General features: G+C 46.2%; 1 protein-coding gene and 1 pseudogene across 1 annotated transcript in view; one reads left to right on the top strand and one right to left on the bottom strand.

Moving 5' to 3' along the window:
* ADAMTS16 (ADAM metallopeptidase with thrombospondin type 1 motif, 16) overlaps positions 1-22,203 on the bottom strand; it is a 311,357-nt gene that overhangs the window by 6,678 nt on the left and 282,476 nt on the right. The window contains exons 19-21 of the mRNA XM_006901302.1: positions 10,825-11,026; positions 10,497-10,691; positions 2,737-2,961 (exon numbers count right to left, since the gene is read on the bottom strand). Of these exons, the coding sequence (XP_006901364.1) occupies positions 2,737-2,961; positions 10,497-10,691; positions 10,825-11,026 (622 nt within the window). The remainder of the gene's footprint in view (positions 1-2,736; positions 2,962-10,496; positions 10,692-10,824; positions 11,027-22,203) is intronic.
* On the top strand, positions 15,760-16,512 carry LOC102852486 (annotated as a pseudogene).

The raw sequence follows: 22,203 nt of genomic DNA, 5'->3' as shown, positions 1-22,203 counted from the left end.
GTGTGTGTGTGTGTGTGAGAATCCATCTGGCACAGAACTCACTCTTCAGTTACCCCTGTGGAAACCCTCCTGTGACATGCTCCTTGGTGACACGTTGCTCATTCCCCAGAGCGGAGGAGTTTCCAGTACATTCCACACACGGTCCTAGGGATGCACCCCCGGAATGAAGCAGGGCCCTTGATCTGTGCTGACTGCACACCTGTTTCTGCCAGAGGCAGATGGACAGTCTGACAGGTGTTTGCACTCGAGCCCTTCTCGGGCCAAAGTAGCGTGGGAACCACCTGGAGCTCAGTCCGAACGTCCCGGTGATTTAAGTCAGTGATTCGCAGAGACAGTCCGTCAGACGGCATGATAAGCAAAGACACTTAGATCAATAGGGCATCACGTGCTCAGGGACAGACAGGAATGGTCCAGGCTGGAGCCAAGTCCCGCTGGGCACCCAGCCAGCCATTCATCACCCTGACAATTTCCCACAACGCCGAAGACAGTAGTTGGGTGCCCATGGAATGCAACAGACAAAGCAAAACAATTGCTTCACATGAGATAAAGACCTTCCGAGAACTCAGGATAAGAGTGATTTATTAGGTGGACGTTCAAACATTTCAGATCAGTGAAAGCTACTCAAGATGTGCTTTTGGTTTATGTTAGAGAGATTCTGGTTTAAAGCCAGTGTAACGAAACTGGCGGTGCCTTTTTTAACTTTATCTAAAATTTCTGAAAGAACTGAGCAGCTGGAGGATGAAGAGAACTTCCGTCCCAAGAGCTGTTTTGTCATTGATAAAGGCGCAGGGCTGGGACACAGCGGTCCCCATAGGACAGACAAGTGGGGCATCTGCTTAACAACACTTCTCAAGAGGCAGAGAAACCAAAGCATTCCTCAGACTCGAATTCATTCTCAAGCAGCTTCATCTCCCTGGAACTGGTGCTTATTTCGGGGGAAAAAAAAGTAAAGAGGGGTCCTCCGAGGCAGGTAGAAGGCCAAGGTCAAAGCTATGGTATTTCCAATTACAGATGCACAAGAGACGATGAATAAGGAAGACTGAAGAATGGATGCCTTGGAAGTACGGTGCTGGTGATGAATAGTGAATATACCATGAACTGCCAAGAGAGTAAATAAATACATCTTGAAAGAAATAGCCAGAAAGCTCCTGAGAAAGAGAGGATGGTTAGACTCCATCATATGGACTGTGGACGTGTTAACAAAGATTAGTCTCTTCAGAAGGGCACCATGCTTGGTAAGGTATGTTGTTGTTGTTGTTAAGTGCTGTTGGATTGTATACAAGTCACAGTCATCTATGAACAACACGACTCAACTCTGTTCTGTCCTCTGCCATCCTCACAAACTCGGACACAACTGAGCCCATTGCTGGAGTCACTGTGCCAGTCTATCGGTGTCTTCCTCAGCTTCTCTGACCCTTCACCCTTCCAAGCATGATGTATGTCCCTCGCCAAGGAATAGAATCTCCCAGCAACATGCCTGAAGTGTGGGAGTCGAAGCTTTACCGTCTTTGCCTCTAAGGAGCCCTCTGGCTTCACCCCTCCGAGACATATCTGCTTGTCTTTTTCAGCTGTCCATTGGATAGTCAGTACTCTTCTCCAACATCACAGTTCAAAAGCATCAGTGGTAAAGCATAAGGGCGAGAGAAACAGAGGAAGAGCCTCAGAGACAACTGCCAAGGTGGCTGGGGAAATGGGCTCACGCACAGCAAGGGCTGTGAGAATGAGACAGGACCAGGCAGCGATGCGTTCTGTTGCCCACAGGGCTGGGCTGCTGGCAGTCAGAGCTAATCCCAGGTCTCCTACTAGCTACATGAGGCTGAAGATTCTGGCTCTTCACAATGACAGAACACAATGCGCCATCTCGACGACCCACTGGGGTTTTCGACTCCATGGCTGCTGATACCGTAGCTGTCCGTCTCACAGAGGGTCTCTAACCTGTTCACTGAGCCTCTGCTTCACCAGACACCATGTCACACGCTCTCACTGCCGGGAGCTGATTCCAGCTCAGAGACCCTGTAGGAATGGACAGAACCGCCCCACCGAGTTCCCAAGACTGTAAATCTTCCTGGACACAGCCTGCCTCCTCTCTCTCACAGCAGCTGGTAGTTCCAACGGCCAATCTTTCAAGGAACAGTTCAGTAAATAGACAACTCATAAATTCTTAATACAAACACCCTCCAGTTGGAATGAGCGGTTAGTTTCTACGGAGTCAGGGGCACAGCTGGTTGACCAGGCGTGAGCTGTGGACACTTTCACGAGCTGAGCTGGTCAGCCATCTTCTGTTCACCTTTTCTGTCTGCTCTGATCTTTTGACCAGCTGATCACACACACACAGTTCAGGAAGCGATCTCTGTTACCTCAAACACACACGCTAATCCTCTGGCCTGCTGCACAGGAGCAAGATAGACACGGGATCTGGGAGCGTTTGGTGCAGCCTGAGTTGGGGGTGAGCACAGAGCAGGTGAGCAGGGGCAGGAGACAGAGTGGCGTCTATTGCATTAAGTGTTGTGCTGCCAACTGACTCCTGTGAGATTTACTACCTCTGAAAGCCTGTTGGAGGGGCAGCTATGAGTTGGTTCTGACTCGAAGGTACACAACAACAATAACAACAACTGCTATCAAGGATGGACCCCATCCCAGGAAGATTACAGGTCGGCTTGAGTGTGCCCTGAAGACGCCTCTGAGCCGGCTGGCACCTGTGGCAGGTCACCATCTCTGAGAGTGTAGCGCACTTACCTGAGACCAGGGTGAAGTGACCCAGGCGGGTCTTGGAGGGCCTGCAGGCGGGTACAGGGGATACTTGGCGCAGGGAGATGGGGCACAGGCACGCTGGAGCCCCAGGTCTGGCTTGGGCAGCTGCACGCACTTCTTGGAGGCCAGCTCTCGGTACTTTCCAGAAACAAACTTCTCTGCACATCTCAGGAATCTCGTCTGAATTCCCCCGTCACACGTAACTGAGCACTGGAAAGAAGAACAGGGGTGGGGTGGAAATCAGTGCCACGCCCCGCGAAGTCTCCTTAAGAGCGTGTGCGGCTGGCAAGGCCCAGGCTGGGGTCAGCGTGAACATTTCCACAAGAGCTGATGTTCTAGAAAACGCTCTGGGCTGTGAGGTACTGTAGCCATCTTTTAAAAAAATATTATTCCTTTATTGATACTTTATCGAGAGTTTATAGAAAACTTGGATTTCCATTCATTCATCATCACACATTTTCCTCCCTACTCCGCCACCCCCAGTTAGTTTTTCTCTTTAAAAAGGTTCTTTCATTGTTTCAGAATGCCCCTCCTTCCAGGGCTCTCAGTCCACTTTGCTATGCATCTCCTATTCTGGACTGTTGTCGTGCAAGTAATACCTAATCGTATTTTTATTTTAGACAGTTGTTCCCCTCATTTATTTAAATTCAGTGTTTGACCCAGCAATTGCACTACTGCGAATATACACTAAAGAAATGAGAACAGATATATGCACAACCATGTTTATGGCTGCCTTGTTCACAAATGCAAAGAGATGGAAGCAACCCAAGTGCACATCAACAAATGGACAAATAGAGAAGCTGTGATATATTCACACAATGGAATACTACACAGCACGGAAAAACAAGGAACTAATGAAATATTATGCAAAATAGGTGACCCTGGAGGATATTATGCTGAGTGAATTATCTCAGTCACAGAAGGACAAATACTGCATAATGCCACTTTCTAAAACAAGACTGACATGGGGGTTTGGGGAAGACTAAGAAGGGATAAATAACGTACTGGCCATCTTAATGGTTCTTCAGTGATGATTGGCTTAAAGCACTAGGCTGTGGACTAAGAGGTCAGCAGTTTGAATCCACCAGCTGCTGTGTGAGGAAGATGTAGCAATCTGCTCCTGTGCAGTTAGGGCACCAGTTAGCAGGGAGAGGAAGGGAAGGGAATACGGGATTGATTAAACATTACAAGTAATTATGCTAATTAATGGTGGGGAGCTCTGTTGGCCTAGAGGGTAAGGAGATGTGCTGTCAAATGAAAGGCAGGCTGCTTGACACCCTCAGCTCCTCCGTGGGAGAAGAATGGCCAGGCTCCTGCTAGGAGATTCACAGCCTCTGAAAACCAACTGCAGAGCCAGCCAGGAGTCAGGTCCAAGTCCATGGCATAGAACACCAATAGTAATAGATTGTAACTAATGTTATAAAACAAAAGGTCTAGGAATGATTGTATGAGGAACCCATTAGTAGAAGATCTGCGTTATGCAGATGACACAACCCTGCTTGCTGAAACTGAGAAGGACCTGAGGCACTTGCTGCTGAGGGTCAGGGACTGAAGCCTTCAATATGGATTGAGGCTCAAAGTCAAGAAGACAAAGATTCTCACCACTTGACCAATTGGTAGCATCAGGATGGATGGTGAAGAGATTGAGATTGTTCACAGCTTCAGTCTGGTTGGCTCCACAATCAACACTCTTGGCACCAGCAGCCAGGAAATTAAAAGACGTATTATGAGGGGAAAGTCTGCTGTTAGGGACCTCTCTAAAATACTCAAGAGCAACGGTGTGTCTCTGGAGACTAAGGTGCATCTGGTACAGGCCATGGTCTTTGCAATCACTTGTTATACGTCAGAGAGCTGGACAATGACCAGGGAGAATAGAAGGAGAATTGATGCTTTTGAGCTTTGGTGTTGGAAAAGAGTGGTAAGGGTACAATGGACTTCTAAGGAAACAAAAAGATTCATCCTGGAGAGGGTTAAACTGGGCTGCTCCTTGGAGGCAAGGATTCTGAGGCTTCGTCTGACATACTTTTGTCATGTTGTAAGGAGGGATTGGTCCTTGGAGAGGGACATCATGCTTGTGGAGGGCAGGCGCAGGAGGGGAAGGCCCTCTGGGAGATGGATTGATTCAGTGACTGGGGCAATCGGGATGAGTGTGTCAGAGGCAATGAGATTGGCACAGGACAGAGCAGAGTTTAGAGCTGTTGTACATAGGGTCACTTTGAGTCGCAAGTGACTCGACGGAACTTAACAACAACAGCAACTAAACTAAAACACTCGTTTAAAATTGTTGTTGTGTGCTGTCAAGTTGCTTGCAACTCATAGAGACAACAGCTCTGTTCTATCTTGTGTCAATCTTATCGTCTCCAACACATCTACTCCCATTACCCCAGTCACTGAATCAATCCATCTCATCGCGGCTTTTCCTCTCCTGTGCTGTCCCTCCACCCTCCCAAACATGAAGTCCCTCTCCAAGGACTGATCCCGCCTTGCAACATGTCTAAAGTATGTCAGACAAAGCTTTAGAATCCTTGCCTCCAAGGAGCAGCCTGGTTTCATCCTCCCTAGACAAACCTGTTTGTTCTCCTGGAAGTCCATGGTATACTCAATACTATTCTCCAGCACCACGACTCAAAGTCATCAATTCTCCTTTGATCATTCCTAGTCATTGCCCTCCTCTCTGATGCATAGCATATAATGGCAAAGACCATGGCCTATATCAGGAACACCTTAGTTTCCAGACTGACATTGTTGCTCTTCAGTATTTTGGAGAATATAGACTCAGAATCCTTCGGGGGTAGTTCTATGTTGTGCTACAAGGTTAATGAAGGGTCGAATTAGTCAATGACAGTACATTTTTGTTTCTATCTTTTAAAAAGGGAGCTCTGGGGGCTTAGTGGTAAGAAGTTGCATTGCCAACTCAAGGGCACAGAATTCAATCCACCAGCTAGCTGTTCCACAGAAGAAAGATGGGCAATCTCCTGTCAGGTTATTGACTGCCTCTGAAAGCCAACTGGAAGGTCAGTTATTGCTGGTCCCGACCCTGTTATACTCAACATCAACAGCAACAACACATTTTTAAGAAGACCTTGAGGTGCTAGTGGTGCAGCATTGCCGGCTGTAAGGTGAGAAGGATGCCAGAGACGTGAGGAGACACGTCAGAGACAAAGAGGGTCCCTAAAGCACAGCCAGTGCACTAGGCAATCAGGACGTGGGGCTTCAAGGCCATCTGAGCGCACAGCCCAGGGTTATCACCCACAACCTGCAGGCGGGACATGGAGTCCTCCAGTGTGGAGAGGAATGGAAACTCGAACCCACAGTCCTTTCCAGAGAGCCGAGTGTTGGCTGGGAGCCCCGAGCACCCATAGAGAGCAAACCCATGCGTTCCTGGCACCTCACCAAGCCTTAGCTGCCCCTGCTGCCAGGATCCCAGGCTCTGACAAGGGCTGGGGGAACCCAGAAAATCAGAGTGTGCAGGACAGAACATGATGCAGGAGCCCTGGGGAGAAGGATGAGGAAGAGGAACCGTGAGGAGGGAACCCTAGGGGAGTAACCAGCATGACCAACTTGTGCTGGGTGAGTGGGTGGTGATGAGCAGAGCTGGTTAGTAAGCGGTGCGGCCAGGGGGTGCCCATTTGCCTGGATCTGCCCCCACAGCCCAGCCTGAGGCTCACAGGTGTGCTTTCTGAGTGTGTGAAGTCAGCATGGGGGCCAGGGAGGGAGAGGCCTCTGGCAGCTGCTGGAAGCCAGGCCTAAGAGAGCCACGCTGTCAGTGTGTGTGTGTGTGTGTGTGTGTGTGTGTGTGTGTGTGTGCGCGCGCGCGCACGCTCCCCTGGAGAGTCTTGGTAGTGAAAAAGTTCACGCACTTCCCTGTAAACTGAAGGGTGGTGTTGCTGTCAAGTGTACAGGGTCGAATACAACTCAGAGTGACCCTATGAGCGACAGATCTGAACCCTGTCCTATCCAGTACCGCCCTCATCATGCCTGACACGCTTGAGCCTATGATCACAGTCATTGGATCAATCCATCTTGGCGAGGGTCTTCCTGACCTTCACTGTCCCTCTGCCTTTCCAAGAGTGATGTCCCTCTCCAAGAAATAGTCTCTTCTAGAAACATGCTTACAGTATGTGAGATGAAGTTTGCCCATTCTTGGCTCCAAGCAAGGAGCATTCGGGCCGCACTTTTCCTAAGACATATCTGTTCTTTTGACAGTTGATGGGACATTCAGTGCTCTGCTCCAACCCCACAGCACAAAGGCATTAATTTCTTTTCTCTGTCATCCTTATTCATTGTCCAGCTCTCAGACTGGTCATCCACTTCCAAAATATAACAGGCCTTCAAAAACCCTATGTACAATAGAGCACAATATGGTAACTGAGGCTGAGTCCTCAAAATTGGATACACAAAGGAAAAGGAACAGTTGTAAACAGAAACTAATGGCATCGTGCTCGGATGGGTGGAGGGACGGCACAGGAGAGGAAGACCCTGGAATAGACAAATTGATACTGTAACTGGGGTAATGGGGCAGTGTGTGTTGGAGTCAGTGAGACTGGCTCAGGACAGGGCAGTCTTCAGAGATGTTGTACATAGGGTTGCTATGAGCCACAGGGCACATAACAACAGCTCTCGGATTGCACAGGAAATAATTGAAAAGAGCATGGCCCCAAAATAATATTACCCATGTTACCCATAGTGGACAGTGTTTGGTGGAGCTCCCCAATTAAAACAAGCTTGGAAGCAGGAGTGGCAGCCACTTCTGAAATGGCTCACCTCCGGAAACTCTATGAACGTGGAGAAATGATGAAAGTTATACAAGTGTCTTTCATTCATAGGGTCTCTATGAGTCATCTAAGACTCAAAGGCACTTAACAACAACAATGTGGCCCAAACACATCTTAGTTTTCAAACTGACATGGTTGCTCTTCAATAATTTAAAGAGGTCTCTGAAGGCAGATTTTCACAATGTAATACATCTCCTGATCTCCTGACTGCTAGTACCAAGTGTATTGATTGTGGATCCAAGAAAGAGGAAGTCACTGACAGTTTCACTCTTTTTTCCCTTCAGTCGTTACATCACCTATTGGTCCAGTGGCAGGAATTTTTGCCTTCTTAATGTTGAGATGCAATCCATAACTGAAGGCTGTAGTCTTTGGTCTTTTACAACCCATGCTTCAAGTCCCCCTCACTTTCAGCAAGCAAGGTTGTGTCACCTGCATAATGCAGGTTATTGGTGAGTATTCCTCTGATCCTGATGCCACATTCTTCTACCTAGAATCCAGCTTCATGAACAATTCGCTCAGCGCAGAGATTGATGAGGAATAGAGAGAGGATACACACTTGATTCTCTCAGCGGAAGGGTTGTTGTTGTTGTTGTTAAGTGTCGTCGAGTGGCAGGCGACTCATAACGACCCTATGAAGGAGAGTCCTCAACGCCTGGGTGCCTTTCATCCTTCCTCCAGGTTCATAGGGTTCCCCAGAGGCAAGATATTATGGAAGTGGATGCCACTCCTCCTTCCAGCGGAAGGGTAGGAGGTTCAAATTCAACCAGTAACTCCTCTAAAGAAGGGTCTGTCCACGTCTGTGGGGGCCTGTTATACTGATACACATGGGTCCCCAGGAGTTGGGATCCACTCAGCAGCAACTGATAAAGTGTTTTGAGTCCCTGGCGGGTGCACATCCAAAGGTTGGACGTTTGAACCCACCAGCTTGTCCACAGGGAAAGATGAGACGGTCTGCTTCTACAAAGATCCACAGACTTAGAACCCTTCCCGGGCACTTCTGCTCTCTGCTGTGGCAAAACCATGACTCAGAATTGAATCAGGGACAGAGGGTTGGTTTTGAGGTTGTTTTTTTTTTTGGTGGTTTTTTCTTTCTTTCTCTTTTCTGGAGGCTTCAGTTGGTACAGATTGTTAATGTTCTTGGTTGCTAACGGAAAGGTTTCAGGTTCAAATCCATCCAGAGGAGCTGTTGTTGAGTGCTGTCATTAGAGATGACCCATAGCTGGCCCGTTGGTGAGTTTCTAGAGGCAGTTTATTCTCACAGGAGGAGATTGCCCATCTCTCTCTTACAGGGTGGTTGGTGGATTTGAACTGCTTGCCTTTGAGTTGGCAGCGCAACTCCTTACCATGAGGCCACCAGAGCCCCTTTCGGAAAACGTGGTCACTGGAAATTCTACGGAGCATAGTTCTTCTTGGATGCACTTGGACTCTCCAGGGGTTGGGGTTCACTCGACAGCAGCTGGTCTCTGGCATTTGTCCTTCCAGCTCTGTGGGGACGAGGGGCTGGCACGCTGTCCCTGAGGCTGCCCTGAAGGGTGGCTGGCCCAGGATGGTGGACTCTGTCCCAAGCAGCACTTGGCCCACAATGGTCAAACCCAGTGTGCAAGCTGAGAATGCGGCTGAGTTGCTCAGCCAACCAGCTCCTATTTTCTCTCCTAATGCTGGGGGCTGCCTGCTTGCTCTCCTCTCAGGATGGGGGACTACTTTCCAGAGCGGCTTGCCTTCATCCTGCTCTGACCCGGAAAGGCATCCTGAGAAATGACAACTGCTGCAGCAGATTGTGAATCCCCTCTGCCCACCACGAGCCTGGAGACATGCACCCCATTCTCTGCTCAAGGTCCCCACAGTCACCATTGCTTGGTACCAATTCATGCCAGTGGCGGGGCCTGGGCCCATGCCCAGGAAACAAGAGGTGCACCCTAGGGCCATTCTAGCCCAGAGGGTGACCTAAAACTTGAGGTGCCAGAAAAATGTGGGGGAAGAAGAATGGGGTCAGATAAACCATGACAAGGGAGACGGTCCTGGGGAGATGCTGGTCTAACCTGCTTTATCTCAACCAGTGGGGTTGCGGCTGTGTTCTCATCAGCAGCCAGCGGTGCCCCCTCCACCAACCACATGCCCATAGCTGTTTTTAATGGAAACTTTTCAGAGGCATAATTCTCCTTAATTACCTGGACCTCACAACCTCAGAAGCACTAACCTGGGACCAGGTACACCTCAGGCAAGAAGCACCTAATGACATTGGAGCAGAAGCATCTAGCTGAAGACCAGGTAAGGTTCCTGGGACCAGGAGAACCCACTAGGATTAGACACATCTGCCTCAGGCCAGGAGCACCTGTGGTGGACCAGGAGCTCGTTGCTGAGATCAGGAACACTGGGATCTAGGAGCACCTGCCTTAGACCAGGAACTTCTAGGATCAGATAGATACACCTCCCTCTGACTAGAAGCATCTACCTTAGGCCAAGAGCACCCAGCTCACTACCTCAATTCACAAGCACTTACCTCACACGAGTAGCATCTATCCGGGACAAGAAGCACCCACCTGGGAACAGGAGCATCTGCCTGGGACCAGCTGCACCTCTGTGGGACCAGGCACCCCTATCTGGGACCAGCCACACGGACCTGGGCCCAGACACTCTCATTTGGGACCAGCTGCACCTAACTGGACCCAAGCACCCTCATCTGGGACTAGCTGCACCTGTGGGACCATGCAGACTTACCCGGAAACAGCTGCATCTATCTGAAATGAGGCACCCCCATCTGAGACCAGCCACACATCTGGGAGACAAGCCGTACTCCTGCAATTGGGCAGCCCTGCCCGGGACCAGCCACACCTCTGTGATCGGGCAACCCTACCTGGGACTAGCTGCACCTCTGTGGGGTCGGGTAGCCCTACCTGGGACCCACCAAAACTCTGTGATCAGGCAGCCTCATCTGGGACCAGTTGCATCTCTGTGATTGGGCATCCATACCTGGGACCAGGCAGACACCAGCCACTGCAGCTTCTTGTGTTTGTGGCAGCGTCTCAGCAGACACGCCTCATGAGTCCTGGGCTTGGGTTCAGACGTGCAGACGGCGTCAGGCAACAGCTGCGCCCTGGCAGATGGGTTGGTGCTCTTACAGGCCACAGACCTCTTCCTCCAGCCTTTCCCGCAGGTTCGGGAGCACTATGTGGGCAGAGGGAGAAGTTAGCTCCATGGTAAGGCTCTGCTTGGGGTGCTAAGACAGCTGTCCCTTAAAGTCCCAGGGAGGAGCTTGCTGGGGCCTGACCATGCTCAGTACTTCTCCTGCCCCCATTACCTCTGCCCAGGGCCCAGTGCTCCAGGCAGGTGGGCAGCTCTGGGGGTTGCAGGCCTGTCTGCTGCTGGGCATGGGCTGAGGACACAGGCTGGCTGAGACTGGCTCCTCTCGGTAGCGGGCCCGCTGCATGCACCAGACAGGTCGGCTCTGAGCCCCAACACCACAGGTCCGGCTGCAGACACTCCAGTTCCCGACAGACCAGCTAGAAAGAAAAGACACCCATAAAGTGGGGCTGGGGCTGGGGCTACATCAGCAGGCGGCAGAGCCCCATCCACCACCCACACACCCATTGCGTACTACAGATGGAAGAGAAGAGGGTCTAAGCCACGAGAAGTCAGTCCTGGAGCAGCTCAAGGCAAAGTTCTTTTCCTCAGAACCGTCTGAGATAGAAACCCTTTGTACTTAGAGGCTCCATCTCAATGGCTGGATAGAGGCAGAGAGGTTTTGAACGGGGGTCGGTGGGAGTGAAAGGGATGCTGGTGGGGGAGGGAAAGGGGTGGGTCAAGACACACGTGAAAAGGATGGGGAGCAACACTGAATCTTCTGTAATGTTTTTATAATAGGGGAACGTCTTTCATCTACCTACTTCTTTCTGTAAAATGCTTGTCTGTCAGATACTGTTCTAAATCTGAACATTCAAATTAAGACAGGCTAGGAAGAAGGATTGGCTATCCACTTCCAAAATAACAGGGCTCTAAAAATTCTGCATATAAGAGAGCACACTTAGACTAGATGAACAGATATCGTAACTGAGGCTGAGCCCTCAAATATGGAAACACAAAGGAGGAGGAACAGTTGTAAGCAGACACTAGTGATTGGAACATAGAATGTGAGATGCATGAATGTAGGAAAGTTAGACATTGTTAAGAAAGAAATGGAATGCATAAATACTGACATTGGTGAGATGAGATGGATTGGCATGGAACATTTTAAATCAGACAATCATATGATTTACGATGCTGGAGATGAAAAGGGGAAAATAGGATTGCTTTCATAGTTAAAAAAGGAGTTTTAAGATCTATCTTGAAATACAAGATTGTGAGTGACACGATCACACCCCTATTCATACAAGGAAGTCCAGTGAATACCATTATTGTTCTAAAATGTGCACCAGAGCCAAAGGGGAGGTCACGGCTGTTGCTAGCGGCCAGTTTTTCAGAGGTTTAGTTGTGTCTTACAGAGCTACTATGGAAGGGCTTGTTAATGTCCTAGAAAGCAGAAGATGTCATTTAGATGAGTAAGCTGTGACAGATCTCGCCAAGCCCTTATCAAGTGTCGCAAGTGCATACACAAGCTGGACAATGAAACAAGGAGACAGAAGAACTGACATATTCAGACTGATGGTGTGAAGACCGCCGAACACGCTGTGGACATCCAGAGGAACACAGGAGTCTTAGAAAGAACACAGCCCGAATGTTCCTTGTTGGTGGTGTGAGATGCTGTCCAGTCGACTACAACTTGTAGTGTCTCTATGGATACCACTAGAAACCCTGCCCCAGCCTGTGCCATCCTCACTGCCTCTGTCATGCTCAAGGCCATTGTTAATCGGTGTGATAGTCCATCTCATTGAAGGTCATCCTCTTTTTCGCTGAGCCTCCGCTTTCCCAACATGATGTCTTTTTCCAAGGACTGGATCTTCCTGCCAATGTGCCCAAAATATGTTAGATGAAGTTTCACTACCCCTTCCTCTATGGAGCAACTTGACTGCATTTCCTCCAAGATTGCTTTGCTTGCTCTCTTGGCATTCTAAGAGATGGTTACTATTTTCCCCCAAGACCACAATTCACAGGCAATGATTGTTCTTTGGTCTTCCTTATCCATCATCCAGTTTGAATAGGCATGAGAAGAATTGAAGATACCATGGCTTGGGTGGCTTGGATCAGGTACAGTTTAGTCTTTAAACTGACCTCTAGGGTTTGAACCAGGAGGTGGCCTTAAGCCGAAGGAAGCTGGGAAGGAAGCAGCCATGTTGTTCCTGGTTTTGGCTGGCACCTTCACAGGCTCGTGGGAAGCTCTCCTTGCCAGAAGGCAGGAGCATGGTGGTGGGAGTGCAGGAATCGTGGCAAGCTTTTGGAGTGGACTGCTTTTCTGGGAATGTGTTTGACGTGCAGGTTTGCTCTGTCCCTGGAGTGAGGCTAGCCAGCCTAGGCCTAGGGTTTGAACCAGGAGGCGGCCTTAAGCCCAAAGGGATTGTCTTCCTGTCAAACATTCTTCTAGGTGGTATAGCACTGGTCTGTGCGTTGCTGTACAGAGGTAACTCATGGTTGCTGTGATGCTGAAGCCTGTGACAGTGATGTGCCAGTCGTGGTAATGGGCACCCCTGGTGGACAGTGTTGGCTGGAGCTTCCCGACTAAATCAAGCCTGGAAGCAGGAGCAGCATCTACTTCCAAAATGACTTGCCTCTGGAAACTTTATGTACCAACAGTGCTCAGGCTGTTCGTTCATAAGGTCGCTATGAGTCGTCTACAACAACTTGTTATTTAACACTTTAAGTTGTGGGTTGATGGACATCCTTGACCAAACTTCCTGAGTGAGGGATTGGCCTGTCCTTGAGTGATTCTCTTGATGTTGTGGCTGCTTTGGTGGTTTGAAAGCAGAGAAGGCAGGCAAGGACTGCATGATAGTACCTGGATGCCTGACAAGAGTCAAAATGCTCTCACTCAGCCTTTAATGGCAAGCTTCTTCTCTATGAATCATAGGCACTTGAGATTTAAGATCCAAAACAGGTTTTATAAACACCCTTGGCCACAGGTGATTAGAGCTGTGGTGTAGTCAGGGCTAGGCTTGGCCCAATGGCACCACTGCCTGGTCTTGAGATGACCGTTTATGTTTACAAAGCAGTGGATGGTTTCTCAGAAATCTCACTTCAGTAAGGAGCACCTTGGGAAGTCCTCTGAGCATGTTCTTAGGAGGTGATTGCTGTTCCCTAGAAAGGATTATCCCACTTGGAAAGACGGAGAGCCACGGGAAGTGAGGAAGACTGTCAACACGACGAAAGACAGAGGGCCATGGAAAGTGAGGAAGACTGTCAACAAGATGAAAGATGGAGGGCCACGGAAAAGATGATAGATGGAGGGCCACGGAAAGTGAGGAAGACTGTCAAAAGAGGAAAGATGGAAGGCCACGGAAAGTGAGGAAGACTGTCAACAAAATGGCATAGAGCCTTGATGGGCTTGAGTATGTCCGAGTGATGGGGATGGCACAGGCAGGACAGGTTTCTGAGCTGTTGTTCATAGGGTCACTTTGAGTTGTACTTGACTAAACAACGACAGGGCAAAAGGATTATGGGGACCCAGGAACGTTCCTCACTGAGCTGGTGGTCTTGATTCGCATCAGTGTCAATTTCTTAGAACAGAAGCTGGTTCACACTTGTCCAAACTTTGTGGTCTAAGGAGGAAGAAGATGAGCTTCTTTAGCAAATTCTCGAATATTTTTAGGCTACGAGAGACTGGGGCACAGCTATGGTATAAAGTCAAGAACTGCAGTCTTCAACATGGATTTAAGTTCAATATCAAGAACACAAAGATTCTCACCACTGGGCCAATAGGCAGCACCATGATGGATGGAGAAGAGATGGAGACACCAGCAGTTAGGAAATCAAAAGGTGAATTGCATTAGGTAAATCTACTGTCAGGGACCTCTCCAGAGTACTGAGAAGCAATGATCTCAATCTAGAGACTAAAGTGTACCTGGTCCAGACCATGGTCTTCACAATCACTTGCTATGCATCAGAGAGCTGGTTAATGACTAAAGAAGACACAAGAAGAGTTGATGCCTTTGAGTTGTGGTGTTGGAGAAGAATCTTGAACATACCATGGACTGCCAAGAAAACAAACAGGTCCTCTCTTGGAGAGGGTGAAACCAAGTTTCTCCTTGGAGGCTAGGATTTTGAAGCTCCATCTCACAGATTTTGGACCTGGAGCCAGGAGAGACCAATCCTTGGAGAAGGACATCATGTACGGAAGGGTGGAGGGACAGAGCAGGAGAGGAAGACCTTGGATGAGACGGATTGATACAATAAGTAGGACAATGGGCGTTGGTATGTCGGAGTCAGTGAGACTGGCTCAGGACAGGGTAGGCTTTAGAGCTATTGTACATAGGATCACCGTGAGTTGCAGGTGACTCGATGGCACATAAAAACAACAACAAAGGAAAAGGACGAAGTCAAGTTGTTCCTTGGAGGCAAGGATTTTGAGGCTCCACCTTATATGCTTTGGGCATGTTGCCAGGGAGGACTGGTCATTTGAGAAGGACGTCATGTTTAGAAAAGTGGAGGGACAGCACAGGAGAGGAAGACCCCAGATGAGATGGATTGACACAGTAATTGGGGTAATGAGGGTAGATATGTACAGTGAGATTGACCCAGGATAGAGCAGGGTTTGGAGCTATTGTGCACTGAGTCACTATGAGTTATGGTCGACTTGATGGTACAAAGCAATAAAAGAAAGAAAAGAAATCCCTGCCTCTCTTTGTTCAGGCAGGAAAGGAAGATTGCCATATAGCAAGGAGCAGAGCGAGCAGAAGCACACTGTCTTTCTGATGCCAAGTCACCAGCTCATCAGTGCAGGTTCTGATGGGGCGCACAGGGATAAGGGCGTTCATGGGCCCCAGTGAAGTACTGCTGAGCTCAACATCTGTAGACACAGAGCGAGGTGCCAGAGTGCTCATACACAGTGTTTCTGAGTTGGAGCCCACAGAGGATGAATTTCCCCGAGTCTCCAGGCAAAAATAAAGATTTGTGAAAATGCCCCCAGTTTACCCTTCAGCTTCATTTTGTCATCTCTTCTGCCCCCACTCGACACCCATATGCCAGTTTGAATGAACATCACTGCAGGCCAAGTGCTCCCAAGCCACCTCCCAGAAACACCCTGAATGACTAGACTGAGCCTTAAGATTGGTAAACTCAAGTTAGAGAAAAATACAGAGGGAGCATCATGGCGGAATACTCTTATGTCAAGTCCACCAAACTCGTGCTCAAGGGAACAAAGGCCAAGAGTAAGAAGAAAAAGAACAAAAATAAGAAAAGAAAGAGAGAAGAGGATGAAGAAACTCTGGTGGACAGTTGACAAACTTTGGTGAAATTTCAGGAACCATAGCCATTGAAATGGATAAAAGAACCTGTATCCATGCACTTGACAATGGTCTTTTTACACTGGGAGCTCCACATAAAGAAGTTGATGAAAGCCCTAGCCCTCCAGAGCAGTTTATAGTTGTCAGACTGTCTGATTCCAGGATTGCCCTGAAATCTGGCTATGGAAAATATCTTGGTATAAATTCAGATGGACTTGTTGTTGGACACTCAGATGCAACTGGGCCAAGAGAACAATGGGAGGCAGCCTTTCAAGATGGGAAAATGGCTTTATTGGCCTCAAGTATCTGCTTTATTAGATGCAATGAAACAGGCGATATAGAAGGAAAGAATAAAACAGCAGGAGAAGAAGAAATTATGAAGATCAGGTCCTGTGCTGAAACCAAGAAAAAGAGATGATATTCGAGAAGAAGATAAAGGCAATATTAAACAATGCGAAATCAACTATGTAAAGAAATTTCAGAGCTTCCAAGCCCACAAACTTAAAATAAGTAAAAAAGACAATACATTTCTTAAAAAGGCTCAGAATGATGGATTTTTGCATGAGACACTTCCAGACAGGAAAGCCAAATTGAAAGCTGACTGATACTGCAAATGACCAAGATTTCTGTTCCTGCCTTACCTAGTTGTGGCTTTTTTGGTTGTTGTTTTTCGAATGAAATACTCAGTTGTTGTTGTTATGTGCTGTCGAGTCACTTGCAACTCATAGCGACCCTATGTACAACGCTCTATCCTGTGCCAATCGTACTGCCTCTGACACACCCATCCTGATTACCCCAGTCACTGAATCAATCCATCTCATAGAAGGTCTTCTCTTGTGCCGTCCCTCCACCCTCCCAAGCATGATGTCCTTCTCCAAGGACCTGTCCTTCCTTACCCAAAGTATGTCAGATGAAGCCTCAGAATCCTTGCCTCCAAGGAGCAGCCTGATTTAACCCTCTCCAGGATGAATCTATTTGTTTTCTTGGCAGTCCATGGTACATTCAATACTCTTCTCCAGCATCACAGCTCAAAGGCACCAATTCTCCTTCTATTTTCCCTAGTCATTGCCCAACTCTCTGATGCATAACAAGTGATTGCAAAGACCATAGCCTGTATCAGACACACCTTAGTCTCCAGAGTGCTCCATTGCTCTTCAGTACTGTGGAGAGGTCCCTAACAGCCAACTTTCCCATCTCAATACGCCTTTTAATTTCCTGGCTGCTGGTGCCAAGAGTGTTGACCATGGAGCCAAGCAGACTACAGACTAAAGCTGTTCACAACCACAATCTCTTCACCATGCATCCTGATGCTGCCAATTTGTCCAGTGGTAAGAATCTTTGTCTTCTTAACATTGAGCCTCAATCCATACTGAAGGCTGCAGTCCTTGACCCTCTGCAGCAAGTGCATGAGGTCCTCCTCAGTTTCAGCAAGGAATAAATAATATTATGTACATGTTTTCCTTTTAGAGATAAGAATCCACATTTTTCAAACACAACCCTTGTAAACTATCTCATTACATTTCTTTTTTGTACTTTGTATATATACAAGTAAACAAAAAAAAAATGCTTCAAAGCAGGTATTTATGTAAATTTTACTCAGAGAATAAAAATAAAAAGTCTAAGTAATTTTTTTATATGGTAAATCTTTTATATACTTTTTTCTTGGTCTTTAATATTTTGCATTATGGATCAAAATTTATGTCTTATCTACCTAGTACTGCCCTAATTGCTATACCAAACATGAAGGGCATTAAAGAAGAAAATGTATTTTTTCACAATTCCAGAGGCTAAAATAAAACAAGGGCCTCAATTATATTAAATCCTTCCTTGTCAGTAGCTACTGACATTCCTTGGCTGTTATCACACACCACGTGTCTTCCTCGCTGTGCACACCTGTGCTAGTGCTCTAGATACACTTCCTATGATCCCCAATCATTAGACTTAGATCCCACCCTATTAGGAGTATAATTAATTAGGATATTATTAGGATATAATTACTGTAACAAAGGCTACCCAATTTCTAATTAGATCATACAGGAATTCACATTCCAGCACAGGTTCTTTTTCCCTTGGAGGAGGGTATAATTTAATCAGTGTTATTGTTGTTGTCAGATGCTGTCAGGTCAGGTCTGACTGAGAGTGACCCATGAACAGCAGAATGAAATTCTCTCCCCGTCCACCACTGTCCTCACAGTCTGTGTCTGAGCCCATTGCTGGCAGCCACTATGTAGACCATTGCCTTGAAACTTCTCCTTTCCCCCTGGCCTTCTAATTTCCCAGGTATTATATCCTTCTTCTGGTACTGGTAACATGTCCAAAGTCCCCAAGACAAAGTCTCACCATGCTTGCTTCTAAGGAGCATCCTGGCTTCATTTTTTCCAAGACAGATTCATTTGTTCTCGTGGTAGTTCACAGTATGTTCAATATTTTTTGCCAACACCACAATTCAAAGGCATACATTCTCTCTTGGGCTTACGCGCTGCCTACTTTCCCCATTCATCTAGGTCCTCTGAAAATAACATGGCTTGACTCCGGTGCAGCTAAGTTCTCACTGTGACAGCTTTTCCATCCTTTAAAGAGGTCTTTGGAAGCTGGCTTTCCCAATGCAGTGCATTATTTGATGTTGCTTCTCCTTCCACAGTGTTGATTATGGACCCAAGTAAAACAAAAATCATTGACAACTTCAGTGTTTTCTCCATTTATCCTGATATTGTTAATTGGACGTGTTGTGGGAATTTTTGCTTTATGTTGAGATGTAATGCATACCGAAGATTGTCTGGCATATTGGATCTTCACCAGTAAATGCTTTAAGTTCTCTCCACTTCCAATAAGGTTGTGTCATGTACGTATCATAAGTCTTAATGAGTCTCCCTCCAGTCTCATTTCATGTTCTTAATATAACCAGTTTTATTAAGATTAACTGAATAACCAGTGTTTCAAACTTTTTGGTTCAGTTGACTGATCAAACAAGCATGCCCAAGAGATACAATATTGACATACATGTTTGTTGATTTAAAGACAGACAGTACCCCCTTGTCCTGTTCATACAACTCCCTCATGGTATTTGGTACAGGTCTCATCTGAACCCAGTCACCTGTCCTTGAGTTTCCATTCTTCTTGAGGTTACCCATAAAGCTGCATTATCTACCTTGTTGAATGTATGCTATTTTCTGCTTTCGGTCAACGTCTATCTGAGGTTAGCCATCCTTCTACAGCCTACTCTGATTCTGGCTTGAATTTCTGGCAGTTTCCTGAACACGTTGCTGCACTCATTTCATTGTTATTGTTATGTGCCATCGAGTTGCCTGGAACTCATAGCTCGACCCTACACACAACAGCCCGAAACCCTGCTCTATCCTGTGCCAACGCCTACCCCCATTACCCCAGTCACTGAATCAGTCCATCTCATCAGAGTTTTAAAGTTTTGTTGTATGTTCAATGCTACTTGGTAATTTCCAGCTTATCTTGGGCTGCCTTTCTTTGAAATGGGTACAGATATAGCTCTCTCCCATTTGGTTATTTAGGTAGCGAACGTCCACATTTCTAAGCATGGATGGATGAGCCGTTCCAGTGTTGCAAGCATTTATTGAAACAATACATTTGGTATTCTATTTACTCAATGACCTCGATGAAGCTGGAATTTCTCCGTTCTGTATCATCTGTTCTTTATTTTAAATAGTTGCACATTGAAAAATTCCTTCTGCGAATTTTTTTTCCATTTTCTCTTGATGCATCTTGTGCCATTCAATATTTCAACTGTGAGATCCTTCCATATTACAACTTGAGGTTTGAATAGCTTCTTCAGTTCTTCCTACTTGAGAAGTAAGGGTATTATTTTCTCTTTTTTCTTAAAAAAACAAACTTCAAGTCTTTGCATCTTTTTTTGCCATTTTTAAAAAGTCTGCACATTTTAATAAATTATCTCTGAGTGAACTGCTCTGTCAAATATGTTCATTTTTTTCACTTAATAGTTTCTGTCATTTTCTTTAACTTCCTTATATTGTAGAGATGTGATGGTCTAGTGTAAGAAGTTGTGCTTCTGACTCATGGGTGGGTGGTTTGAATCCACCAGCTGTTCTGGAGATTGCTCAGAAGAGGAACAATCTCCTACCGTGTTAATTACAGCCTCTAGAAACTTACTGTTGTTGTTATGTGCTGTCAAGTGAACTACGACTGAGAGTAACCCCATGAATAATGGTTCTGAATCTTGCCGTATCCTAAGCCAATCTGTCTCCGACACACCTGACCCCGTTACCACAGTCAATTATCTCTCATCCAGGTCCTTCCTCCTCTGTGTTGACTTTAACCCTTCCCTTCCAAGCATGATGCCCTTTTCCAAGGACTGGTCTCTCCTGGCAACATGAGGCGGAGCTTCAGAATCCTTGCCTCCAAGGAGCAAACTGGTTGCACCCTCTCCAGGACACACTTACTAGATGTCAGTTATTAGATGGTTCCAGTGACAGCCATCCTCAACAAGCTTTAGAGTCTCTTTTGACGCTCATTTTTGTCTTTTCTTTCTTGGTGTTTTTTTTTGTTTTTTTTTTTTTTTTACTTTCTTCATGTATGATGCCCTCAATGTCATCTCACAACTTTTCTGTTCTTCAATCATTAGCATTGAATGCATCAAATTTATCCTTGAGTTGATCTGTAATTTTTAAGTGGGATATACTGAAAATCAAATTTTGGCCCTTGTGGTGCTGGGGTCCCTTTCTTCAGTTTCAATGTGAAATTGCATATGAGCCTTTGAAGGTTTGTTTCCTGGTTGCCTCCTGGCCTTGTTCTGACTGATGATATTGGGCTTCTCGACAGGTGTTTTTTTTTCTTTTCTTTTTTTCTCTCCACAGATTTACTGGTCTTGATTCCAGGGTGTAGCATTTGGTAAGTGCCATTTGTATAGTTGCTGTTCATTTCTTTTTTTTTTTTTTTCTTCGAGGGATGATAGGGTTTTTACAACAAACAAACTGGTAGTCTAGCAATATTTTTACTTGGTTTTAGAACCTTGAATTATTTCACAACAAATGTTTTTCTGAAAAGATTCCATTTTTGTTCTCAGAAAATGGTTTTTAAAAATATGTTAGAAATAAGCCAGTTGATGTTGTTATGAGCCATCAAGCTGCTTGTTGTGGCCCTATGTACAAAACAGCCCTGAGACCTGCTCTATCCTGTGCCAACCTTATTATCTCTGACACACCCACCCCCATAACCCAGGATGAACCTATTTGTTCTCTTGGCAGTCCATTCTACAAATGCAAAGCACAGCTCAAAGGCATCAATTCTCCTTCTATCATCCCTTGTCTCTATCCAGCTTTCTGATGCATAGTACATAATTGCAGAGACTATGGCCTGAATCAGGTGCACCTTAGTCTCTATACTGACTTTATTGCTATCCAGGTCTCTGGAGATGTCCCTGATAACAGACTTTTCCAATGCCATTTGTCTTTTGATTTCCTGGCTGCTGGTATCAAGAGTATTGATAGCATTAAAAAAAAAGAGCAAATCTGTAAAAGTCTCCAGTGTATATGGGTTGATTAAATTGATTTTATTCTGGTAATGGCCTGGGATGGAATAGATAATTGTCCTCAGGAAAACAAAGCCAATTTTAGCCATTCTTTCCCCACTTAAGACATTCTGAATTGCAACTTCCAGAATTCTAATGTGTACACTGTGCAAAAATCTATGTGTATGTAATTATATATTTGATATATATATGCATATATAATTTTAAAGTAAAATATTTTTGTTTTATTCTAGTAAAATAATGTAAGTTATATATCACTTATAAACATTTCCTTATTTGCAAATAGGATTTTAAGATGCTTTCGGCATACTTTTATAAGTGCACCATAATTTATTTAGCTCATCCTATGTTTTAGGGCCATTTGAACTCAAAGTCTTCTAAAAAAAGAACAATTGTTATCATAATGTGTGTTATTTTTTTTAAAAAGCAATATAAAAATGTATAAATAAATTAAAAATGTCTGTCCTGAAAATTTTTGTAAACATACAGAGAAAGCATTTCAGGCTTGTAGGAGTGCCCCCCACCCCCATCAGCGATGAACCTGGCTCCGTTTGTTAGTATCAACAGGGTGAGCTAAGGAACGCTAGTGTTAGCGTCATGGTTAAACACCTGATGGCTTCCATCAATGCTGGCTGTTGAACCAGCTCCGCAGGACACAGATGGAACAGTCTGATCCCTTAAAGATTTACATCCTAGGAAACCCTCAGGGCAGCTCCGCTCTGAGGCAGTGATGTCATGAGTCAGCAGTGATTTGATGGCACTCACAGCAATGTTGCCTCATGACAAGTGA

This window comes from Elephantulus edwardii, unplaced genomic scaffold (assembly GCF_000299155.1).
Source record: "Elephantulus edwardii isolate Elephantulus edwardi_28Jun2011 unplaced genomic scaffold, EleEdw1.0 scaffold00317, whole genome shotgun sequence".
Lineage (NCBI taxonomy): Eukaryota > Metazoa > Chordata > Mammalia > Macroscelidea > Macroscelididae > Elephantulus > Elephantulus edwardii.
The sequence above is the reverse complement of the archived record's forward strand: the minus strand, read 5'-3'. Positions and strand labels throughout refer to the sequence as shown.